The sequence below is a fragment of the Culex quinquefasciatus genome, chromosome 2 (genome assembly GCF_015732765.1).
Source record: "Culex quinquefasciatus strain JHB chromosome 2, VPISU_Cqui_1.0_pri_paternal, whole genome shotgun sequence".
Classification (NCBI taxonomy): domain Eukaryota; kingdom Metazoa; phylum Arthropoda; class Insecta; order Diptera; family Culicidae; genus Culex; species Culex quinquefasciatus.
The window spans coordinates 71049189-71068981 of record NC_051862.1 but is presented as its reverse complement, the minus strand read 5'-3'; the positions used below and the strand labels follow the sequence as shown (position 1 = coordinate 71068981).

Below are 19793 nucleotides of genomic sequence, written 5' to 3'. Positions count from 1 at the left end.
CCACACAGACACGAGTTTGACGTATCCAAACGAGCATTTGCTTTTACGCCCAGCAAAACTTATCAGTGTTGCCAAGCTCGAAACATACGTTGCCAGATCGATTTAGCAAACTTAGACCAGTCTTCCTATTTAGGGTCTCTATTTTCCCGGTTTTAAGCGATCGGTGTCAACTTTTACACAGACCTGTGTAATCTGGATTTTTCGTGTAGTTTTCTTCATAGCCCATTCTAGTACCTCCTTTATCTTTACCACCATCAACTTTCACCACCTGGGTTCCCCCATCTGTCAAAGTCAAGCAAAACCATCGCCGTCGTCGTCGTCCGCGGATCGAAATCGCGAAGGACGAAGGATCTTCTTGTCGCAAAAAGAATCGAAATTTCGGAAAAATAGCAAAACCGCGGACTGTCGCAATGTCGGGACGCCGGAACCACTTCGCGGATCAGAGCCAAAATCGTCGCGAGTGTTTTGAGACTCCTCCGCCGCGGGTGTGTTGAAGTTGGAGTGAATAAAAAGTGGTTCCAAGGAAGGAAGAAAAGGGAGAAAAATTGCCATTGACAAGTGCGCGGCCTCCTTTTTGGTGGCCTCTAATGGCCGTGAGAATTTGCAGGGAAAAGAGGATAAAATTCGTGTTGGAGCAGGGAACCGGGCCGCAATGGTAACAACCTTGACGACGCAGCCCGGATTTACGTTACAAAGGAAGAACCCAAAGCAGCACCAGCGGGGATCGATTCCTGCCGGAGGAGGAGGACGACGAGGAGGTTCAGGGCCACCAGTTCCGGAACAGTAGAACCTTCGGAAGGATGTCGGTCGAAACGGACGACACGGACGACGAGCAGCAGCAGCTGGCGCTGGATCCGCTGTCCCAGCTCGAGGAGGACCTGCGGAACATCCGGTCGGTGATTCTCGTCACGCGGGAGAACATTGACGCGTTGAACGCCAAGTTTGCCGACTTTCAGCAGCCGCCGGCCCTCTATCTGGAGGAGTACCAGGAGCTGACCTCGAAGTTGCACGATCTGGAAACGAAGGAGCAGGACCTGGGCGAGCGGAGGAGTCAGATGCGGGCGTCCCAACAACAGCAGCAGAGCGCAGAACGGGAATCGACCAGCGAACCGAGCGAGCCGCCCGATCCGGCCGAGGAGCGAGTGGAGGTCAGTGTCACTGTCGGTCGGGGTAGTGTTTTTGTTGTTGGAGGATTCGGGCAGTGCAAAGGGATTGCGATAGCTGGTTGTGTGTTTTCAAGGAATGCACAAATGTTTGAATTTGGGCGAAATTGTATTGCTTGTGGATCGATTTATATGAGTTTCCTACAATCGTACGAAAAAATTTGCTTTCGTTTTCTCGTGAGCTTAATTTGATCATTCTAATTTTTATTGATTTAGTTTAACTCAAACCCCAATGTCATGAAATTTGTATGGCAGTTTACATTTTTTTTAAAATTCGTCAACCATATTTAATAAATTATCCGATAAAAAGTTTTTGAACAGGTGTCAAAATCCTGCCATCATTTTAACAATTTGGAATGGTAATTTCGAATGTAAAAAAACGAACAAAACACTTTTAAGAAGGAATCTGTTTGTCTGTGTGCTGTGTGTATGTATGTAATAATTTCACTAAGTTTCTCAGCACTGGCTGCATCGATTTTGATCAAACAGGTCGCATTCGACTTAGTTTATGGTTCTATATATCGCAATTGAACTGTTTGAAGTTTGGATAAGTCCTAGTTCAAAAGTTATGTAAAAAACTAACTTAATCCACCTGTGTGATTGATGCCTTCTCTAATCAAAATCGGAACACACAAAATATCTGGAAATTATGTAAGTTAACTTAATAGACACCAAGTGCGCAGACAATTTGATTCTCAGCATGGAACCAACTTTGACTGAACTAAGATATTAATTAATACTTTAAGACTTGTTTGGAAGGTATTTCGATTACATATCTAACGATAATTCGGATGATGGATCCGGACATAGATCTCATACAGATAAGTGAGATTCGGCTTTAGAAAAGTAAACTTGGAACAGGTTTGCCAGATCTTGAATTTTTAAACTCATTAGAAAGAAATTTCGGTAAACTAATCAGAAAGGGTAAAATAATAGATCCGGATTTTAGTTTGATGGCAACATCTGAGATATCACGGCGTGTTTTCTAGAACAAGCTTTTCAGGAAAAAATAGTATTCGCTTCTTTTAAATGTGGCTTATACGAAATTTTCTCAGCTTTCCAATGCTTTTAAGAGCGAAATGATTCATCGAGAAATTTCTGAGATATCTTTTTTTTTAGTTTTTTGTACTAAATTCCTTCATTTTTTATAGGAAACTTTTAAATAACAGCTCTGAAAACTTGTCAAATTATGTGTTTTTTATGTCATTTATTCATCAAAATGTGCAAAATAAGACAATAAATAACTTTGTAGAAGGTTGCAAATCGCTAAACATTTTGAAAATAATGTTTAAACTGAGTTTTTGAATATGTGTGATTTATTCAGAATTTAAAAACATAAAACCGTAATGAAATATGATTTTAACGTGAATTCAAAGATAATTACATAATCGTTGTGTACAAATATCACGTGACTGCTCTGATTTAGCTGATACAACCATTTTTTTTGTAGATTTGAGATTTTTAAGGTTATTATTGGATTTTTATGAATAAATATGATAATTCCGTTATCAAATATGAACCAGAAACATGGATACAAAACATGATTTAATATCGAAAATGTACTACAAATTGCTGTTGCAAGCTTCAAAAGTCATACTCCCATGAGTATAAAATAAATAAAGAAAAAAATAAAATGTTTTTCTGTTGAAAATGCTTTTAAAAGTACCTAGTAAGTAAAAATCATGAGTTCTAACTCTGAATGTTGGAAACATCGTCAGAAACTTTTTTTTTTGTTTAAACCAAAATTAAATAGTATTCATTAAAAAAATCATACAGAAACTTCCATTCCAAGCTAGCTGAAAAAAAGTCAAAGTAATTGTAATTTTTTTTAAAGATGAGATTTATAAGACTTCTATAATATTGTAGATTCCCTGATTATTTCATGTAAGAAAATTAAAAAAACAATTCATACTCATGAAAAGTATTTTTTCTGAAACTTGCAACAGTAATTTGTAGTTCAATTTCGAATATAAAACATGTTTTGTAATCGGGTTTATCCGCTAAATCCAAGATTAATCTGAGCCGTCGAGTGATATTTGTTCACAAAAATTATGTAATAATCTGTTAATTCTTTTAAAATATATTTTAATACGATTTTATGATTTTCATTTCTAAATAAATCCCACATATTCAAAAAATCGGTTAAACTAAATTTTAGAACTGTTTAGCGTTTTGCAACCTTTTATAAAGTTGTTTCTTGTCTTATTTTGCACATTTTGATGGGTAAATGTCACATAAAACACATCATTTGACAAGTTTCACAAACTGTTATTAAAAAGTTTCCAATAAATAATAAAGGAATTTAGAACAAAAAACTTAAAAAAAAGATACATATCTCAGAAATTTCTCGATGAATCATTTCGCTCTTAGAAGCAGTGGAAAGCTGAGAAAATTTCCTATAAGACAGATTTAAAAGTAGCGATGACTATTTTTTCGGGTGTACCCCATTTGGCATAATGGACATTTGGCATAACGGGGTTTCAAGAAGGACATTTGGCATAATGGACGTTTGGCATAATTGGTCCAAGACATCAGGGACGTTTGGCATAATGGACATTTGGCATAATTGACGTTTGGCATAACTTGATCAAAAACCATCAAGGACGTTTGGCATAATGGACGTTTGGCATAATTATTGGTATCTTGTTTTGTTTTATTAAATTATTATTTATTTTCTGTAAAGTATAATAATTTATAGCTTTTTTCTTATTTACGATAATTTTACGTAAAAAAATGATTTTTTTTCAAGAAATCAAGTATCTATTTTCTTTCAATAGAAGTATTTTTTCCCATTTTTGGAATATTTTTTGATAAAGCTTTAAAATGCATTTTTTCATAAATTTATTTAAATTTTTTTAGAAAGAGTCTTAATAATATTCCCTGGGCCTTGTAAAGTCAAGGGGCATGATTTGATCCTAGTGCATTAGTTAAAATTTGGGTATACATTCTTTTTTATAAGCACTATGGACACCACTTCATGCTACGAGAACTCGCTTTGTCGCAGCCCCAGGGCTTAAGCGTTGACCGATAAGCTGTCTTCGTGAACTAGGTAGTTCTCCGATAGTGAAAATATCACAATTGCACAAGACACCGCTGCTTCTGTGACTTTTTCACTATCACAATGTGGGATTTAGGTTGGGACTTCAGGATAGTACAATTGATTTGTTGCTTAGCATTAGTATTTAAAATAAATCTGTATCCTTTCCAAATCTATTTGATGTTTAAGTTAGTTGCAATTATTAAGTAGGAGTAATGCTGTCAATAAACTTTGATTTTATAGAATACTAGGCGTTCTTTTATGTCAAATTGTCCATAGAGTCTCGATCAATCAATAATGAAATGATATCGGACAAAATTCGTTAATCTGTTGAACTAACGGTTTTCGGATTATGGTTGTATCGACCATTGTTGCGAATCGAGGAACTACGGATCTTTTGACGTAAATGGTCATTTCTTTTTAAAATCGGGATTTCTATCCTATTTGTATATCAGTTCATAAATTTTTATTGTTTTTGATAGAAGTAGTACTACAACAGTTAAAGGAACGTTTACTTTTGAACATTAAGTTTAGAGGATTTTAGATTAAAGTTAAGATTTTCAATCCAAAGTAGTTAGCAAATGAATATTTGGACTTAAATGAATAATTGAACATTTTGGACTTATGAATAACACTCAACTGTGCATTTATTCTAGAGTCAGATCCATACAGCGTCAGTGTTTATTTGGTCGAAGTGTACTAATTCATTGGCAGATCTGATTCTAGTTGTAATGTACGACAAGACTACTGACGGACGTGACAGGACGAGGGCCCAGTTTAGAGGTTTCAACATCAACGATGTGCGGCTGGACCACCCTCCCAAAAAAAAAAAAAAAAAAAAAAAAAAAAAATAAAGCTTTAAAATGCATTTTTTCATAAATTTATTTAAATTTTTTTAGAAAGAGTCTTAATAATATTAACAGAGGCGACGCGTGGCCAAAATGTATACCTGGTCAAACAATCAATATTTAAAAAATATCTTTTATACATAATAAAAAAAAATTGATGATGAGCAATATTGTTGTGAGAACAGTTGATCACATGATTTTTATTGAAATAGTAACTCTTTCAAATTACAGCAATTATTATTGTTCAGGAAGTGTAAAATTGAAATGCTTTTTACATTGTAGTTTTCTATTATTAGCTTGTTTTGTAAATAAAAAAACTAAACCAAAACTTGAGGCGTAATCAAACCACAAGTTTTTCCCTGGAGTTTTCTTCAGAATGACTTCTCTTATGTTCCATTGGATTAGATTAGAGCAAAAAAAACATTATTCTCAATTCTCACTAAGCAAACATTCCGGACGTTGACCATTCCAAAACAATTAGGCCATAAACATTGTATTTTACGTTTCTCTTCAAAATTTTCCTAAAAAACTAGAGGGAAAAAATTTATATCGATGAAAATTATGAAAATCTACAAAAAAATATTCTATTTTCTTCCAAATTATTTTGCAAATCTGTCGATGAACGTGCTTGCTCACTTTTAACTGAGCTATTTATTACTTTATTTCAGTTGAAAATGCTTTTTGGAAGCAACATGCCGTTTTACTATTTATAACAATTAAAAAAGTTTTACAAAAATATTTGAGCGAACACGCCAAATCGTCTTAGAATCATGGAACAGCCAAGCGCATTCGTATCCATAAAGCTCTCAATGAAAATCTAACGCGCACTGAAAATTCTACCAAGCAGCCACCAACCTGTTCGTATTTCTCCATGCACGAGCTCCCATATAACGCATCCAAAAATACACAGAAAGACCCCCCTATTCGTACACGCTGGACGGTATGAATGTGGTAGTTCAGGGTGTGCATGAAAGCTTTTGCACAGTCGACATAAAAGCGCGCGAGCCGAGACGCAAGCAGGGAGAGAGCAAAGTTCAAAGAGAGAGAGAAAAACTCCAGATTTTGCTCTCTCCCTGCTCGTGTCTCGGCTCGCGCGCTTTTATGTCGACTGTGCAAAAGCTTGCATGCGTGTACAAATAGGGGGGTCTTTCTGTGTATTTTTGGATGCGTTGTATGGGAACTCGTGCATGGAGAAATACGAACAGGTTGGCGGCTGCTTGGGAGAATTTTCATTGACGCTCTATGATACGAATGCGCTTGGCTATTTCATGGTTCCAAGAAGAGTTGGCGTGTTCGTTCAATTATTTTGATGAACATATTATAATTCTTTCTTCAGAAAGAAATCAAAATGATCACCTGTCCTATGAACAGGTTGAACAGGTGGACGCGACGCCTCTGAATATTAAGATTTTTCTCCTTTTGAAAAACATTGCAGCTAATTTTTGGTATGAAATTTTCCTTCTTTTATTTTAAATACAATTAACAAAGAGATGTAAGTTCTGCCAGTCTTTAATTATTTTGCAATCAATATTTTATACTATTTTCCCTTTTCCCTCCTTTTTTGAATTCAACCTGAAGAATGTATGTATATTTTGCTCTTCTTTAAAGAAATGCCATTAAGATTTTTAAAGCAATTTTCTCTTCTTTTATTTTAAAACTAAAAGAAGGCAAAATCTCTCAAAAGATGTACAGTTTGTTTTTTTTTTTCAATATTTTGCAATTATTTGTTTTATGCAACTTTTCCTTCTTTAATATTCAACCTAAATAAGGGATGTACATTTTTTCTTACTTTAAATATCTGAAAAATTAATAGTTATAAAATTTTCCCTTCTTTCATTTTAAATTCAACTTTTAGAAGGGAAAATCTCTAAAAAAAATACTTTTGAATATTCGACAATTGAGTTTGTGTATGAAATGTTCCCTTTTTTATATAAAATTCAACTTATAGAAGAAAAAGCCTTTTTAAAGATTCACATTTTGCCACTCTTTAAATCTTTGATAATCGCATTATTTTTATGTTTTTCACCTACCTCTATTCAAAATATCAATTCAATTAGCAATAAATTTTTTTTGAACAATTGTCCCTTCTTTAAGATTAGTTTTGAATAAATACAAGAAGGGAAAATTGCATTAACAACTTTATTGCAAAAATAAAGCAACAGAGAAAAAATGTGCAAAAATGATAGAAATGTTTAAAAACATCTATAAGAGAATTTCCATTCTTCAAGTTGAATAAAAAAAAGATGGGGAAATTGCACAAAAAAACTTGAAAAATATTGAAAGAATAGCAAAATCGACATCTCTTCGCCCAAAATACAGGGTCGAGAGTATCGAACTGTCAAATCTACAACATGGAGTTAAACTTCTGTGATGTTACTATGAAGTTTACCATTGCATTTCGAAAAGTTTAACTCCATGTTGCACGCACACACACTCACTTTTAATTTCTCGATTGTTCCATCAACATTTTGAGAGAACTCAATGCTAAACTCGATAGAATAATGGTACCAACTCATAGGGGAAATATGCCCATTTTAATCACTCTAAGCCGTTCGACCAATTCTCATCACTTTTGCCGTTTTCTGCTATTAAATCAACATTTTCAGATGTGTTGCAGATGGATAGTTGCTTGCTCACTTTTGTTTGAGCTACTTATTACTCTGGAACAGTCAAAAACACTTTTAAAAAGCTGTAATTCATGATCAAAGTGCTGATAGGCCGATAATAGAAATAGGCTGAGAAAGGGTATAGTTCCCCTACTTCCAAAACAATTAATTTCATTAATTAATTAAAACAGTAAATCTTCAACAAGAGTCATACATCGACATCTGACTACTCTTGTGTTACCAAGCTGTTGTGGCCAAGGCAGTTTAGTCATTGAGTTATTATATTAAAGGTCCTTGGTTCAATTCCCGTAGACAACACTTCTGGAGTTTTTTTTTAAAAGGTCCAATAAACAGAATTTTCCAGTTTTTGCTTTTTGGTTGTTTTGAAACCGCCTTCAGTCAGGGGTATTAAAAAACACCCAAAAAGCAAAAACTGTAAATTTGGTTTATTGGACCTTTAAAAAAACGGCAGACTTTTTGTTTTGAAGGATGATCTTTTTCTTGGAATGGACTCGAGGGCATAATTCTCTCGGTCATCTAGAACTGTGTTCTCTGTGTCTGTAAATTTCACCGCTACTCTCGTGTCAGACGAGTGCTGCCCAGTTCTGGGTGTTCTTTAGATTGAATTCGAAAAAAGGAGGGACAATTGTGAATTTATCTAGAGATTTTTCCTTCTTCAAGTTAAATAATGATCAAAAGAAGGGAAAATTGCATTATAACAGCCCAATTGTCGAAGATTTGAAGAGGTTTTTTCATCTTTAAGTTGAATTTCATATAAAAGAAAGGAAAATTTTATTTAAAAAATATGATTGCTAATTATATTGAAAGGGGAAAATGTAAAGCTTACAAGAGATATTTCCTTCTTTAAACTAAATTTTCAATAAAAATATCGAAATTTCATTAAAAAAATTATTGTGAATTAATCAAAAAGAAAAAAAATCTTTTGGCGAAAAAATATAGAGATACCTAATTTTTCGAAAAAAAAAATCTTTAAGTTATATAAAAAGGTAAATAAACAATACATTTTCATTTGTGAAAATAAAGAATACTCATAAAAAAAAAACAAAAAAAAAACCTAGAAATAACTATGCCCTACGTTTATTATGGTAAACGTCCTAGATGGTTTTTATACGAGTTATGCCAAACGTCCATTATGCCAAATGTCCATTATGCCAAACGTCCTCGATGGTATTTGAACGAGTTATGCCAAACGTCCATTATGCCAAACGTCCATTATGCCAAACGTCCTTCTTGAAAACCCGTTATGCCAAATGGGGTACACCCATTTTTTCTCCTTAAGGTTGCCCAGAAAACACGCCGTGATATAGCATCAAAATGGCAGCATTCGCCAGGATTCGTATAATTAGGTTTTACGCCGTGACGTCATTTGACAGCTCGTGTGCACTGTTTACATGGTCTTCGTCGATTGTCGACGAATTTCCCCGAACAAAATCGCCGACCGCATCGAACTGCGCTAAGTCCATGTAAACAGTGCACTCCTTCTAACCTCCAAATCGAGTCGGCGTAAAACCTAGTACATTTTTCTCTAGAACAAACTGAGTTTTCAATGATCTCCGATTGGAGCATTTTTCGTCGTGATCGTGCTATCTTTTCGCATGTGAATTTTGGGCTAAATCGAGTTAAGAACACCATTTTGTACAACATCCCATAACTTACTTTTGGACATTTACAGATCCCCAAATCTCAATTTCAGAACGAAACGTAGTTTCAATTATGTTTGCTGAGATGTAAATACATATTTGCTTGTTTTTTTATTTACCGAATTGGGTAGTTGAAAAATCGGTAATGTTTTGATCGGTAAACCATTTGTCAAAATGAACAATAATGAACTTTATCACCGAATTTACCGAATTTGGTAATCTTCAGCAATTGAAAATTCGGTAAAAATCTAAGTTTTTAAAAATAATCAAGAAGCCGGTTTTATTTCTGGTGGCATCTAATATCCTTGAAACGAACCAGATTTTCAAAAATATTATTTGACGATTTGTTTAAGTTTAACTTTTAAAAGGGTGTAAATGGATGAAAGTGAAACTTTTTATATATAATTTTATTGTGAAATAGAATCAGGAACACCCTTGGAGATGGAGCCACACGTTGCCGTCGTTTCAGGGCTATTTGCAAAATGGTTTCCGATGTTGATATATATCACACATTTATTTTATATTTATATACTTGTGTTGATAGAAATAACAACTTTTATACTATGTAAAATTGCAAGATATTGATTTTTTTATTTGCATCTCAATATTCTTGTTTATAAAATCTGGTAGGAACAAGTTTAAATCTTTTTGATACATCGTTAGCTTAGGTAGAAATTCATAAAGCAAAGCAACGCTTACGCACAACAGTAAGAGAGGTCTCTTCTAGGCATTGTGGGATTATATTAAATAATTTATTTTTTTCTTATCTTAATGATGTTAGGTTAGGATCTGGTATTTTAATAAATAAGTTTTTTGCAAGGCACTCAGAATAGCTAGTTTTTTTTTGTAACTTTTGATTGTTTAATAATTCCAGGCCGACAGTTCTGTGTAAACGAGTTAATTGATGCTATCAGAATCTCTGATAACAATTTAAGTGATATACTAACCATTCGGAATTGTCAAAACATCTATAGAGTCTCGATCAATCAATAATGAAAAGATATCGGACAAAATTCGTTAATCTGTTGAACTAACGGTTCTCGGATTATGGTTGTATCGACCATTGTTGCGAATCGAGGATTTACTGGAGTTTCGACGATCAAATGGAGCCTAACATTTCAAAGGGACACAAGGGTTCTGTGAACAGGAGTTCATCTCTTTCACTCAAATGACAGTTTATATTAGGTATGATAGGGATATACTCTTGTTTGCAGAGCTTCTGTGCCCCAATGAAATGGAAGGCACGACATAGTCTTCTTGATGAAGAGTATTCAACTTGTAAAGTATGAACTGTTCATTTATGTTTATTGGTTTTGGAACCGGCAAGTCAGGTTTAAAAACAAGGTAAAGGAATGTTTGGCTTTGCAATTAAAATTTCGGGGATTGAGATTCAAGTTATTTTAAGACAGTTTAGTTTAGGTTGTTGATTCAAGTTAGTTAGTTTTCCGTAAATGAATAATTCTCGGGTGAGTTTTCAAAAAGCCGTAAGAGCCACCGTGACCTCGGACACTAATATTCGTTTTTCTCCCAATTTTAACAAAATTTCATTAATTTTTAGTTTGGGGCACTTGAGAGACGTATAGATGAACAATCTTAAGCATTTTTGGAATTTGTTTTCGTAAGTAGATCGGATACCGATGCAAAAAAGGCTATGTTTACCATTGGCTTATACGGCTTTTTGAAAACTAATCCGAGAATTGGACTTAAATGATCAGTTGAACTGGTCGGAGTGTACTACAGTAGTTGTTTTGGTGGACCTTGGACTGGTCCGACGACGCAGAATCGAGAAGTTAGAAAAAAGACACGCCGGATAATCTAAAACTAAGCTCGCTTTATTTCCGTCCGATCTGTTGGTGTGTTTGTTCGCGACTTAACTGCTGTCACGGCGCACGCCGGGAACAGTCAAATGCACAGGGGTGTGCATTGCCAGTTGGGGGAATAGGGATGGTCAACCGGAACAGTAGTTGTTCGGTAACTGGGCTAAGAACGTAGCCCAGTCACCAAATGATGCTCGTTAACTGGGCTGAACAAAAAATAACGAGGGGACCACCGATAAATAATATATTTTCAGATGAAATATAAAAATAAAAGTTACTCAAATTTATTTACAATTCTTACTTTTCATATTTCATATTTGTTACTTGAAATTAAACAAAAGTTTGAAAAAAGTTTTTTTTTATTTATTGAATATGATTTTTGCATCCAGTAACCCCTCGGTCATTTTGGTTTGTTTTGGTTTTTTGACGTTTGTTTGCTTTTTAACTGGGCTACGGCCCAGTTATCGAGCGCCCAGTTAAAAAGCAGCCCAGTTAAAAAACAGCCCAGTTAAACAACGCCCAGTTACCGAACAACTACTGTATTTCATTAGCAGATCTGCTTCTAGTTGTAATGTACGACAAGACTACTGACGGACGCGACAGGACGGGGCCCAGAAAAAAGTCCTCAAGATTTATATTCCTTAGACAAGTTAGTTTTCATCTTTTGTTTTCCAGTATTTTTTTTTAATTTCCTTTAAATTTGAAATACATCATAGGTTTTCTTTGTATAAATCTGCGATTAGTTACATTTTCTTATTTAATTAACTCATAATTTAATTTCTCCGGGCGTTTTTACTTTGGATCATAATTTCAGATTTCCTTTATTTAGTGTTAAACTTAGATTACCGTAACTGCTCAAGTCATCCAAGTTCTTACTACTCACACCAACACTAATTTTCTTTCACCTTCCCCCTCCCGATCCCCTGTATCTTCCGGTGGTGTTTATTTTGTATGCAATACTAGTTCGGCCACTACCCTTTTTTCCACAAGAAACCGGACTTGGACTGACTTGAGGCCGCGTCCCCCACCTTGCTCCGTAAAACGAAAACAAAAACGAAGTGAAATAGAATCAGGAACACGATTTTGATAAAATCTTTACTAGAAAATGGGATTTAAAGAGTCCGCCGAACGAAAATAAACTCAAAAAATAACTAGAAGAAAAAGTGTCAATTTTATGCGTTAAACTGCCTTACCCAAAGCGTTCTCAGTTTCAAATGGTTGTCCCAAATATCCCCTAAAAGCTCTAGGTAGAATCGAGTTGATATCTGGATGGAACACTTTTTTATTTGAGTTTGAAAATTCTGCTATTTTTCACTAAAATGCCAATAACTTCCTTCAAGTTTTACCAATTTTGATGCTCCACTTTTCATTTCGCTCATATATGAGCTTCTCAAACTTCTTTTCGAAAGAATCACATTCTTTGAAAAAATGATTGAAAAATTGAGATACAATGTTGAGTTTGATCTAGAATCCAGAAATCTGGAAAAAAGAAATCATGGTAGATTTTACATTCAGGCCTATGAAAAATCCAAATTCCTAAACTGCCAAATATTGCAGTTTCCCTTCATGATAACTTGCACTAAAATTGAATTCTAATCATCTTTTTACGTTTATTGTTTTCCCAGGTTGACAGCATGTGCGGCACGCTGAGTCGCTCCTCGAAAATGCTGCTGCGCGCCCATCTGCCCAACCAGCAGCGCACCTCGGTCCATCTGATTCCGGGAATGCGGCTCAAGGACGCCCTGGCCAAGGCCCTCAAACGGCGCAACCTGACGGCGGACATTTGCGAGGTGACCTCGTCCAACAGTGACTACCCGATTCCGTGGGACACGGACGTGTGCGATCTGCACTGCGAGGAGGTCATCGTGCGCATCCTGGACATTGGCTTCCCCACGTACATCTCGCACCAGTTCATCCGGAAGACGTTCTTCTCGTTGGCATTTTGCGAGTGCTGCCGCCGGTTGCTGTTTACCGGATTTTACTGCAATCAGTGCAATTACCGGTTCCACCAGCGCTGCGTGGACAAGGTGCCGTTGGTGTGCAGCAAGCGCCACATGGACAACACCTTCTACCACCATCTGCTGGCCAATCCGGAGAGTACGGTGGGGATCATCAACCCTGGGACGGGCGGTTACAGCACCAGTCTGCGGCATCCGCGCTCGCTGAATCCCCAGGATCGGTCCAACTCGGCACCGAATGTGTGCATCAACAATGTCAACATGAAGCCGCTGTTCGGGCTGGACGCCGGCCGGCCGCTGCTCAATCGGGGGCCGTTGCAGGTAACGCGAGTGCTGACTGTTTGAAGCAAATTGCAAACTAAAATGAAATACATTCTTTTTCAAGGCCCAGTCCAACCAGGAGCACTCACATTCCACGCAGGCATCGCCGACGAACACGCTGAAGCACAGCAAGCGACCGCGGGCCCGGTCGGCAGACGAAAGCAATAAGAACCTCCTGTCGCCGCGCGATCCCAAGCAGTCCGAGGAGAACTGGGTGAGTGTGGGATTCTTTGAAATTTTAAATTTTCCATGGTTTTGTTTTTTTCAATTTTCTGGCTTGGACCAAGATTTTCAAATAGTTGTCCAAACGAGTTTCAATCGAAAAATTGTTTGTTTTTTTTTTAAGTCAAAAACAAACTTTAAATAGCTATATTTAGAAAAAGAGGCATTTTATCACAATTTCTGTGAATAACTTTATAAGTTATTTTTTTAACTGTTTTCAAACTAGAATTTGGAAACTGTTTTTAAATATTGTGGCAATCATTATAAATCGGCTATTTTTCCGTGTACCTACTTTTTCTAAATTGTCCTCATCCTCATTATGAAAAAAAAAAAAACAATTCGATCAGAAAATTCCTTCAAAAGATACAGATTTTCGAATATATTTACGTTCCATTTTTGGATGATCAATTGCCAAAGTTGCATGGAGCCTTGTATGGGTGAACGAATGACACAAAATGGTGAAATCAAACTTAAAATAGGGGAAATATACCATTTCCAATCAAACACCTATTTTCGTCACATGGGGAGTTTGATGCTCGATTGAAGCTCCAAAATATTATTTAGGCTATAAACTTACCAGCAACAGCACCGCCTCGAGTAAGCACGCAAATGTATGCTACTTACTGGCCAAAAAGATCAAAATTAATGCACTTTTGATCATAATTTCTATTTTGCGAGACCATTTCTCGTCATTTTGGTGGCACACACGCGAGAAACCTTAAAACGCTTAATGAATATCGCCAAAATCAACTTTTCACTTCTGCTTACTTTTTCACGGCGCTTTCGATACAAAACTGCCCCCAACTATCGGCAATATGTTCTTTTGCACATTAGTTAGTCACTCACTTGAAAAATAATCCCGAAAAATTTAAATAATTGGCAAGCGCCATCAAAAAAACAAACGCCCAAGTCTTTTGACGTTTGACTTTTGACTACCCATTCCAATCGAAGGCTGCAGAAAACCGAGCGAGAAGCGAAGGCAAATAAAGAACAAAGGGTGGCCGCCACACCACCAGCTGCGCAGCCAGTGATGCCAGGAAATTTTCTCTATAAATGCTACTTTTGGTGAGTGTTCGCTTAAAATTTCATCAATTTTGGCAGCACTAAGAAGACCCAAAAGAGCGCTGGAAGAAAAAAAGAACTGAGCTGAAAATATGGAAGATGGGCGTGGAATAATGCACGCGACTGATTAGAATGCATTTTGGAAATATTTTTTTCAAATGCTTGTAAAGAAAATAGCATAACTTTTAATAAAAGTGAAAATAAACAGAAATGTTCACAAAAAGTTGCTCTACTCGTTGGTGCACTTGGTTTTAGTAAATTTCATGGAACACTCCAGATTATCCAGCATCATTCAAACACGACCGCTTATTTGGCTTAAAATGGGTATATTTCCCCTATTTACTGAAAACTGAACTACTGAAATTTTCAGTTAGTTTTTCGCTGAACTTCAGTTAAAATTTGTATGGAGCTGTAAAAATTTGCTGAAATTTCAGCAATTTTTCATTTACTAAAAATATTAGTAGTGCAGATTTCAGTAAATTTAACTGAATTCAGTAATGAGAAATTGGTGTGTAGGTCATTAGTTAAACTGATATTTTAAATTAACGCTCGTTAACTAACTGGGCCGTAGCCCAGTTAAAATGCAGACAAATGTCAAGCAACCTAAACAAACCGAAATGACCGAGGGGTTAATGGATGCAAAAATCATGTTCAATATATAAAAAAAAGTTTTTTCAAATTTTTATTTAATTCTAAGTCACAATCAAAGAAATATGAAAATTAAGCATTGTTAATAAGTTTGAGTAACTTTTATTTCTATAATTCCTCAGGGAAATATTATGCACCGACATTTTTTCAAATCGCAAAAAAATATTTTCAGCTTTTAATTAGGCTCTCTAGACCCCAGTTCAGCAAATAAAGTAATGATTTGATTTTCATGTATATTTATGTATAAACATAGAACTTCTTGGTATTTTTCCCTAAAGCACAACAAATCACACATCTTTTTAAACCCGGCGAGCTTAAATCATTTCAACCGTTCGGGAAATATGATTTTATAGAAAATGTGATTTTGGTAAAAATCGCCGAAAAACGCAATATTTTGGACCACCCTGATTGTGTTATGACTACCCTAATCGCAAAAAAAAAAACGAGTCCCAGGCCAAATTTGAGCCATATCGGAGCACTTTTGACTTTGATCCTGCTGGTTTGACGTGGAATCGCTGTATGTTTATCGATAGAAAGATATTTTAATATCTTAAAAGCTAGATAAAAAATAAATAAAATTAGTAAGCAAGAAAAAATTACGATAGAAAATCAATTAAGCATTAGTATAAAAAATAGTCATTCTTACGGAAATTTCAAAGAAAACCTACTGTCAGAACTCGCCACCGTTAAGGCTGGTACAAATTTTATTTAAAGTTTTTGTCCCCCCCCCTTCAATGTTGGCCCGAAAAATCAAGGGGCAAAAAAATATTTTTTCAAAAAACTTCAATATTTTTATGAAAATTTAAGTGCAATTAGTTATAATCAATTTAAAATGAATTCCCCTGCGTTTAGAATCATTTTTAGCATGTTCGGGTTGATTTAAAAATCTTTTGAATTTTTGATAATTTTCGATGTCTACTATCGCTAAAGTTTTTTTTCGCTAAAATTTTTGTTTTCGTCAAATTTTACATTTTTTGAAAACTTTTATTGCAAAACAACTGAACTAGTGTAAAATACATTTTAAAACACTTTTTCCTTGCAAATGTTGAAACTATGGCTTGTTGTTTTAATATTTATATTTTTTTTTTTTTCCCCCCCCCCCCCCCCTCGACTCCGGCCAGAGCCGAGGGACAAAAACTTTTAAAAATATTTGCCTCGGCCTAATTAGAATTAGGATAAAGAGAAGCATAGTATTAAAGAATCGATTTACCGATATTGAATTGAAAAAAAATAAAAAAAATAAAAAAAATTGAAAAATATTAAATAGTAAAAATATTAAGATATACATAGCAATGACAAATAGAAAAATTAAAAAAAAAGGATAACAAAATATAGATATTAAGTTGTAAAAAATATAGATAAAAAGAGTGTTAAAAATATCGATGAAAAGATAAAATGAGAAACCAAGTAATATGAATAAGTTTTCTATCATCGATAAATATCTTAACCGTTTTTTGAATTCTATCCCTTTCCTTCAGAACATCCAAGCGGAGGAGATCCTGATCGGCCAGCGCATCGGTTCGGGCTCGTTCGGAACGGTGTACAAGGCCCACTGGCACGGTCCGGTCGCCGTCAAGACGCTGAACGTCAAAACGCCGAGCGCGGCCCAGCTGCAGGCGTTCAAGAACGAGGTCGCCATGCTGAAGAAGACACGCCACTGCAACATCCTGCTGTTTATGGGCTGCGTGAGCAAACCTTCGCTCGCGATTGTAACGCAGTGGTGCGAGGGCAGCAGTTTGTACAAGCACATTCACGTGAATGAAACCAAGTTTAAGCTGAACACGTTGATCGACATTGCGAGGCAGGCGGCGCAGGGGATGGACTATTTGCACGCGAAGAACATCATCCATCGGGATCTCAAGTCGAACAACATCTTCTTGCACGATGACTTTTCGGTTAAGATCGGGGATTTCGGTCTGGCGACGGCCAAGGTGCGGTGGTCTGGATCGCAGCAGTCGAACCAACCGACGGGGAGCATTCTGTGGATGGCGCCGGAGGTGATCCGGATGAAGGAACAGAACCCGTACTCGTTCCAGAGCGACGTGTACGCGTTCGGCATCGTGCTGTACGAAATGTTGACCGAATCGCTGCCCTACAGCCACATCAACAACAAGGACCAGATCCTGTTTATGGTCGGCTGTGGAAAACTGCGGCCCGATCTGACCAAGGTCCGCTCGGACTGCCCCCAGGCGTTGAAACGCTGCGTCGAGGACTGCATCAAGTACAGCCGTGAGGAGCGGCCGCTCTTCCGCCTGCTGCTGAACATGCTCGAGAACATGCTGCGCACGCTGCCCAAGTTCCACCGCAGCGCGAGCGAGCCCAACTTTACCCAGACGCAGCTCCAGAACGACGACTTCCTGTATCTGTGCTCGAGCCCGAAGACGCCGGTGGCGTTTCACAACTTTCAGTTCAACAACGGCTTCGGTAACATCTAGCGCGCTGCTGCGACGAAGAGGTTGGGCGTCGTCGTTTCGGTGAGATTCTAGTTATTCGAGGGACAAACTCTTTTTAATCGCGACTTGCGGGAGATTCGGGACGAAGTGCGCGCGCGACCGGGTTGGTGTAAATAGGATGGATAGATGGAGCTTGGAAGTGCGCGCGCGCGCGTCTGATTCGCAGCCCAAGTCATGTTACTATGTCAAGTTAGGTAAACGATATCTTTATTGTGGGGGGACGCAGGTTGGAAATTCATCATCACTTGAACTGCTTTTAATTTTCCCGTTTAGTTTCTATGCTGTCCGTGTGTACATATGTATTTTTCGTTTTTAGTTAATTTTGTTTTGGCACACGATTATTTTGTGTTTCCAGCATAGCCGAAAATAACAAACCTGTCGACGATTTCATTAGTATTAGGTTCGAACAGTTGAGGTCCGTTTGCAGCTTTTTGCGTTGTTTTAGTTTGTTTAGGAAGAGAGAGAGAGAGAGAGAGAGAGAAAGAGAGATTGTGTCACACTTAATATTCTTAACGTTTTGTTAGCAGAGATTATGCCGTTTGCGTTGAGATTATACCGTTGTCGATTGGTTGATTTTTACTTTAGGGGACGTTTAAATAAACATTTATGTCAAAAACTTAATTTTCGGGGTTCTAAACGATGATAATTTTAGTTAAATTTTAGTGTTTTCTGTCGGCATGTTGTTGTACAATTCCTGGTACATATATTTCATAAACTGAGTAAAGAATTCCAATTAAGGTAGTTGCAAATATGTTTTGAAGTTTATGTCCCTCGACTCTGACCAAAATCGATTAGGGAGGGGTGCAAAAAATACAGAAATATAAAAAAATGAAATGACAAGCCATGGTTTCAACATTTTGATGAAAATCGTGGGTGAGCTCGCCGAAGAGCTCGCCCGATCTACAAGAAGGGGGACAAGTTGGAATGTGAGAACTATGGAGCCATCACTATTCTCAACGCGGCTTACAAAGTGCTGTCTCAGATCATCTTCTGTCGTCTTTCGGAGAGAGCAAAGGATTTCGTTGGGACGTACCAAGCCGGTTTGGTGGAGGAGAAATCGAAGATGGACGTCACGAGTACCGGACGCACCACCTGTTCATGGATTTCAATGCAGCGTACGACTTGGTCAAACGCGAAGAGCTATGGAAGAGCATGTACGAGAACGGCTTTCACGGAAAGCTGCACGGCGTGAAGATCTCGGGTGCAATGTCCAACACGATCGAATCACGCAAGGGACTTGAAGGTGTTATGAGGCGAGCGGCCTTCAACATGCGGGACACGATTATCAACCGATCCATCCAGTTCATCTGCTATGCCGACGCAATGGACATTGACGACAGAACGTTCGAGAAGGTAGCTAGGAGGTACACCGAATTGAAGCGAAAAGCGGAGAAGGTTGGATTAAGCCATTCTGACCACGGGAACCCCTTCCTCTAATCGAAGTTTGTATGGGAAAAATCGTCAAATGTATGGAGAAAAGCAACTGTTTCAGTTTTTTTACCTGGGGAAGGCAAAATAACTATTTAATTTTTACCAATTCTCAGAACTAAGATTTTCATTAAATTTGGAAAAAAAAACATTTCCGAAGATACTATATTTTTCGGAAGCTAATGACTTTTTAGCAAAAATCCTAAAAAATGTGTCTTCGGAACAGTTTTCCAAAATTTAATGAAGAATTTAATTATAATTAGTCAAAGTTGGATAGTTATTGCGCCTTCCACAGGTAAAAATTGAACCAAGAATCAAGAAAGAAAAAGTCTGAACCAGTTCCCTTTCTCCATCGAGAAATTAAAAGTGCAACATGGAGTTAAACTTTCTGTCAAGCTGCTGTGAAGGATTCCATGACAGCTGAGAAAGTTTCACTCCATGTTACCGGCTCACATCTCTCTTTTTAATTTCTCCATACATTTGAAGATTTTTCCCATACAAACTTCAAGCGTTTAGAGGGAAGGGTTCTCGTGGTCAGAATGAGCTCAAATTTGGAATTTAGCCTAGTG

General features: G+C 36.9%; 1 protein-coding gene across 1 annotated transcript; it reads left to right on the top strand.

Annotated features, from left to right (window-relative positions):
* The first annotated feature begins 278 nt into the window (after positions 1-278).
* LOC6035978 (raf homolog serine/threonine-protein kinase Raf) lies at positions 279-19000 on the top strand. Its single transcript, XM_038254384.1, has 4 exons — positions 279-1148; positions 12758-13411; positions 13476-13625; positions 16822-19000. The coding sequence occupies exons 1-4, from the start codon at positions 801-803 to the stop codon at positions 17776-17778; spliced, it is 2109 nt and encodes a 702-aa protein (XP_038110312.1). The 5' UTR covers positions 279-800; the 3' UTR covers positions 17779-19000.
* The last annotated feature ends 793 nt before the right edge of the window (positions 19001-19793 follow it).